At 29.6% G+C, this 7037-nt stretch overlaps 1 protein-coding gene across 1 annotated transcript; it reads left to right on the top strand.

The window, feature by feature from the left end:
- Positions 1-2647: 2647 nt before the first annotated feature.
- On the top strand, positions 2648-7037 carry LOC139840608 (uncharacterized). Its single transcript, XM_071830865.1, has 3 exons — positions 2648-2783; positions 6476-6630; positions 6732-7037. The coding sequence occupies exons 1-3, from the start codon at positions 2648-2650 to the stop codon at positions 7035-7037; spliced, it is 597 nt and encodes a 198-aa protein (XP_071686966.1).

Below are 7037 nucleotides of genomic sequence, written 5' to 3'. Positions count from 1 at the left end.
CAAAGAAACTCACTCGTTGGATGTATGTTCTTGGAGAGAAAGCATTTTGTTTCAGACTGGAAATTAGGGTTGCTGATAATGGGGTGAAGGGCGTAAATGTCGTGACCCCTATTCAGATCCAATCGTCCCATAATTTTAATCCATCAAGGGGGTATTATGGGAAGTCTTGTGTGGGTACAAATAGTTATAAGGTTATAGGTTGATCCAATGGTTATCAAGTAAGGGCAATGGAGGTCATTTTTTTTATCTAAGGGTTCAAATTCAATAATGTTAAAAAAGTATAACTCAATTTTTCTTTTCTTTTAATGTATAGTATAGATATAGATAGATAGATAGATTTTTTTCCTACAATAATTACGTACTATGTTTTCCTTTTCTTTTCTTTTCCTTACTCAAACCTTTTTAACTTTTTATTTTTTAAATTATATTTATTTCAACTTTCTTTATAAGCTTTAAGAAAGTATATAAAAGTATTTGTTTAACTTTTCATTTTATTAAAGATTTGTATCAATAGTTCATATTTGAATTGTAATCAAGTGCGGATCTATTATGATTCAAGTAGTAATACGGGTTACCAGTGAAATACGCGATGCAGTGAAATTTTGTCTGGACTTTTAAATAGTGATACAACTGGATAATGTAAATATTTGTAATTGACATTGAACAATGTAATTTTATTGGAGTTTTTAACTAGTAACACACTGATTATGAATCCTCTATCCGCCACTGATTGTAATTATAAATGTATGAAGCGAAATCATTTTCCACATCAATGTATGGATCATCAGTTTTTCATTACTTAAATACATGATTGTATTCCGTCCCTACCTTGATAGACTCATTTACTTAAACATGTATCAATTATAATTGAAAGAGTTTTAAATCAATTAGAGTTAAAGTCACCAACACATCATAATGCATATTATTAATATCTATCACCCGAACTACATATATACATTTAAATATATACATATTTATTACATATACATTAACAAATTCTTATACTTATACACTATAAACTATTTAAACGTTGTCCAATATATAGATCATGAATATGAATATACAATTATGTGATTATTATTAAATTCATAAATTTCACATATCTAATGTTAGTTGAGGTTTTTATTTCTTTTTATTATTCGACATCTAGCAAATCAATGCAAATACATAAATAATAACAATGTAAAGTAGCTCAAAGCATGTGCGGCTAATTAATAATCTTAAAGATTACACGTAATATTCATCAATAAATTAGTAAATATATATTAACTTACAATTGTAATATATTTTGCTCACTTAATAGTTATACATTTTTGCATTTTGTTTTATTAAATTTCATTATAATTATATTTTGTAAGATATAATATATATATATATATATATATATATATATATATATATATATATATATATATATATATATATATATATATATATATATATATATATATATATATATATATATATATAGGCATGATCAATGGGGAAGTAACCAATCGGGGGGAAGCAAAAAATTTATTTTTTTCGTTTTTTTTGGAATTCTTTTTTTCCGGCATCAAGATCACACGAAAATATGAACATTTAGAAGAGACACTTCGTGATGAATGTTATTATTTAGGCGGGAAAACGATCGACAAAAATAACATTCAAGATAATATTGTTCGTGAAGAATATGAACGTTTTTTTTCTTCTTCATGTTTTATGAAGTAAAATTTAGCCCGATTTAGAGTTTAGGGTTTAGAGTTTGGTGTTTTGGGTTTATTCCATAAACCCAAAACACCAAACCCTAAATCCTAAACCCTAAACCCTAAACCCTAAACTCCATAAACTCAAAACACCAAACCCTAAACCCTAAACCCTAAACCCTAAACTCTAAACCGTTCTTGTTAAAAACTCAATCTAAATCCTAAATCTAAACCCTAAATTTCTAAATCCTAATATCTAAACCCTATAAACCCTAATATCTAAACCCCAATAGCTAAAACCTCAACATACGCTCGAAAAACACGATAATTGTTATATATTACTTCTTCGAGCGTTTTTCTGCCAAAATAAAAACATTTATCACAAAGTGTCTCTACTAAATGTTCATATTTTCATCCCATCTATAATGTTCGTGAACAAGGTTTTTTTAAAAAATGAAAAAAAAAGTTTTTGCTTCCCCCTGCTTCCCCCCGATTGGTTACTTCTCTCTTGATCCTACCACTATATATATATATATATATATATATATATATATATATATATATATATATATATATATATATATATATATATATATATATATATTGTAAATACTACTGTAATGTTTTCATTTCATAAGACCATTCGTAACGGGTCCTAAGTGACCCCGTCACTTTCACACTTGGTACCAAGAAACGCCAAGTTCGGCCGTAACCCGGCATCACTTCACCGCATCACTTTGGCGTTTGTGTCGAAGAAACGAGTCAAGCAACGGACGTTGCTGACACGTGGCATGATCTGGTTGGACAGTTTCAATTAGCCGTTGGCTATTAAAAAAAAATTCAGTAATTTTTTTTCTATATATATTTATTTACATTACATTTGTTTTTAACACACAAACATCAACAATCCTACTTCTATTCTTTTAATCAAATAATATACAAACAACAATTTTTTTTTCACAATGGAAGATACTTACAAGATGCTCGAGTTTCTTGATGATGATTCCGATGATGAAAAAATTGTTAGTTTTATTAATAGTATAACGGAAGAAGAAGTCGATGGAGAAACAAAGCAGTTCGCGATTCCCTCGAAGCCGGGTTTATATTGCTAGGGATCGCGAAGATGATGCTTTAAGGTTATACAATGATTATTTTTCGGAGACACCAATGTATCCTAAAAAAAAATTTAAGAGACGTTATCGAATGAGTCGTCAGTTATTTCTCCGAATTGTCGAAGGTATATGTGACGACCCGGAAAATTTCGACTTATTTTGAACCAAAACTATAAATGTTTCCGACATGATAAGTAATGAATTATGACAAGTTTTAAAACATTTGAAAATGAGTTTTTATATAACGGTTGACCACCCTGTTTGTCCGACGATTCACGAACATCGTAACTTATGATAATTATATAATTGTGTGTATATATATATATACGGAAATATACGAATAATATTTATATACGAAATGATAAAAATTTACTATTGAATGATGCAGTTTCGAATTAAAAAGTTTACGTATATAATCGTTTTATTTTTATAATGTATTTTTTTAGTTTTTAAGAAGACACGGAGTTAAATCAAAGATGTACAAGTTGTAAAACATAACGTACAACAACGTAACTTAAATAGTTGAATCGAAATTAATTCATTTACTATTCATATGAATAGTAAATGAAACGAAATTAATTAATTTACTATTCACATGAAAGCGACATGATAGAAATTATTAATTATAAGTTACATAAAATACCCCTGAAGTATTTAATAAATACGACTTTTTAAAATATTAAAATTCATTAATTCGATTGAATTAAACGAATTCAGTAATTTACGGTGGCACATAATGATCAGCAGACTAGTACGTACACTCTACGTCGAACGTATATAGTAATTTTATAAATAAATGAACCTTTTTACAACTAGTTTTATAAAGCTTAAGACCAAAATAAATATATGTATTCAATTATAAAATTTGAAATATTTTTGTTTATACTTTTACCCGTCAATTATTAGCAACAGAGTACGAAATACCGGTCCACGAAAACTGTCTGCAGATATTATTGAATGTTAATTGTCACGTTTTTATTTTCTATATTATTATATTATATTTATATTATTATATTATTATATTTTATATATATATATATATATATATATATATATATATATATATATATATATATATATATATATATATATATATATATATATATATATATATATATATATATATATATATATATATATATATATATATATATATATATTCGATCAATCCTGCCGAACCGTTTCACAATTCAATCTATCTCTCTATCTAATTCACATACTCCATAGTATATTTATTTTTATTTATATTATTATTATTATTATAATTAAGATTAATATTATTATTAATCTTATAGTTAGGAGTATTATTATTAGTAGTATTATACATAAAATACTACGACGAAGTTCTGCTCAAATGATTTCAAGCCGAGTTTTCAAATAAGTCAGAGCTAAAGAAATTTTGGGTTATAGCTATGGAGGTTATGGGTAATGTTCGTGGGTATTGTTCGCAAGTCAAACCTAGTGTTTATCATCTCCGTTGCGTCTACGTACTTTTCTGCAATATTGAATCACAATATTGATATGTGAGCATTCATATCTTATCTTTTATATATTAATAGTGTATCCATGTCTAGTGCTCGAGTATATATGTTTATGCATGCTTGTATGCTTAATTTTTTCGTTAGATAGTTTATGATGAATCACGAATTTGATACATATGCTACTGATATAAAGTATATGATATGCATGTCGTTGGAAAGCTATCGAAAAATTAATAACTTTTCATTTAGAAATCGCGTGATTTCGATGAACGGATTAAAATATATGGTCAACTGAATTATGTTTGACGTTAATTGAAATTGTGTTTGAAACTGTAAATTAATATCTAAACAACTTGTCTATGAGATTGATAAATTGGATTTTTAGATATTACTAATCGAGTAAATGAATTTCTATATAAGGCACGTCTCGTTTTGTTGAACGATTGTCAAAGTTGACTGTCTTATCATGTTTTAAAACTTTATAAACACTATAATCTGATTTTACAAGTATTGGAAAACTATGTGAAATAATAAAATATTTTCGATTGCCATGATAATTCAAATATAATATAGCTCCTGAAATGAATAATATTTTGAGTTTGATAAATTATAAATTCGTTCAATTATCAAGACTTATACTATGTTAATATAATAAACATATATAGATTTAAAGATCATATTGGGTCAGATTGACTTTTGAGATGACTTTTGTTAACTTTTGCATGTCGGTCTAGAGCATTAGGATTGTGATACACTATGACCCGACCTAGCTTGTTAGACATTTATTGACCAACATATGTTCTCTATGTTGAGATCTATGGTTACTTTGCATTCCGAGTTTCGATCACATTTCGGTGAATGAATTTATGTGCTGCTAAGGTGAGTTTCATTTGATCCCTTTTTAATTGCTTTTGCAATCTATATTTTTGGGCTGAGAATACATGCACTTTATTTTAAACGCAATGGATACAAGTACATACTAAATTATACACCGAGTTTAAACCAAAAATCCCTTAGCTTTGGTAACTAGTAACTGCTGGTTATAAGAACTAGTGGGCGCGAGTAGTTATATATGGATCTATAGGGCTTGACATCTCCGTTTGTTCCAGGTATAGAAACCCTAGCCTGAACTATAAACAGACGTATGCTATTTGAGTTTAGTACACGTTGGTTTGCGTGTATTGTACATGTTGGTTGCATGTATGTTAAAACAGGGGTACTAATTATATATACGTTAAGTTTAGTTACCAGGGTGCTCAATTTCGTAGAATATTTTGATAAACGTTTCTGGATGAAACAACTGAAATCTTGTGATCCATCTTTATATACAGATTATGCGCAACATTAAAACTATGAACTCACCAACCTTTGTGTTGACACTTTTAAGCATGTTTATTCTCAGGTCCCTAGAAGTCTTCCGCTGTTTGCTTATACGTTATACAAGCTATGTGCATGGAGTCATACATGCTTTATTCGAGAAAACTTTGCATTCACAAAATCATCACCATGTATCTTATTTTGACTGCATTGACAACAGATGTATTATGGTAAACTATTATTTACGGTGATTGTCTATATGTAGAAATCATCAGATGTTGAAAACCTTGAAAATTGATATTCATTTATGGTGTGCCTTTTTAAAAGAATGCAATGTTTACAAAACGTATCATGTAGAGGTCAGTACCTCACTATGAAATCGATGAATGATGTACGAGTCATCACAGTATATCTAATTTTAATAGTACCAATATTCCTGAATATTTTTTGTTTTTTCGGGAATGTCCCGATGCGACGGGTCGTCAAAGTTTGACGATTCTTCAAAAGTGTACAGCGGCCATACGTCAAATGGCGTATGAAACTACACCTGATTTGTTTGACGAATACATAAAAATAGGTGAGAAAACGACCGCTTTATGTTTAGATTATTTTTGCAAATGCGTATTTCATTTGTTTGCTAGAGAATATTTGCGAAAACCCACTGCCGAAGATATCGCTAGACTTTATAATTTTCACGAACAAAAATATGATTTACCGGGTATGCTTGGTAGTATAGATTGTATGCATTGGGAGTGAAAGAATTGTCCTGTTGATTGGCAAGGGCAATACACAAGAGGTGATAAAAAATGAGCTTCTGTAATGCTTGAAGCAGTCGCCTCACAAGATTTGTGGACATGGCATGCATTCTTTGGTATGGTAGGTTCGAACAATGATATCAACGTTCTAAATGCATCACCAATTTTCAACTCTATAAAAGATGGAACGGCTCCACCTTCACCATTTGATGTCAACTGGCGTCACTACGAAAGAGGGTATTACCTAGGCGATGGTATATACCCAGATTGGGCCATGTTGGTAAAAGCGCCTCATAATCCAATTGACGAACCACGTAAAAATTTAAACGTTTTCAAGAAAGTGCAAGGAAAGATATTGAGCGTGCATTTGGAGTATTACAGGGTAGATTTGCAATGTTAAAGACTCCGGCGAGATATAAAGACTTCAACAAAATTAGAAGAGCTATGTATGCTTGTATTGTATTACATAACATGATTCAAGAAAATAACGGTTTTGCTATTGGAAGGAGAGAAGAAAGAATGATAGAAAGGAACCCACCACGAAGGTTGCAACGGGATTTGAGGGATCGAGATGCAAGGGTTAAGGAAATAAGAGGCAAGCAAGTTCACCAACAGTTAGAGGCAGATTTAACCGAGCACGTTTGGAACTTATCACCTTACTTTCGGTCCGCTAACAATAATGAGTAA

Source organism: Rutidosis leptorrhynchoides, chromosome 4, assembly GCF_046630445.1.
Source record: "Rutidosis leptorrhynchoides isolate AG116_Rl617_1_P2 chromosome 4, CSIRO_AGI_Rlap_v1, whole genome shotgun sequence".
NCBI classification, from domain to species: Eukaryota; Viridiplantae; Streptophyta; class Magnoliopsida; order Asterales; family Asteraceae; genus Rutidosis; species Rutidosis leptorrhynchoides.
Note: the sequence above shows the minus strand (reverse complement) of the source record. Positions and strands in the feature narration are given on the sequence as shown.

Bases quoted from the DNA above. Each gene is read 5' to 3' on its own strand.
- LOC139840608 (XM_071830865.1), top strand. From the start codon at position 2,648: ATGGAAGATACTTACAAGATGCTCGAGTTTCTTGATGATGATTCCGAT. The intron at 2,784-6,475 runs GTTTATATTGCT...TTGGTATGGTAG, and splicing joins CGCGATTCCCTCGAAGCCGG to GTTCGAACAATGATATCAAC. The intron at 6,631-6,731 runs GTAAAAGCGCCT...GGAGTATTACAG, and splicing joins ACCCAGATTGGGCCATGTTG to GGTAGATTTGCAATGTTAAA.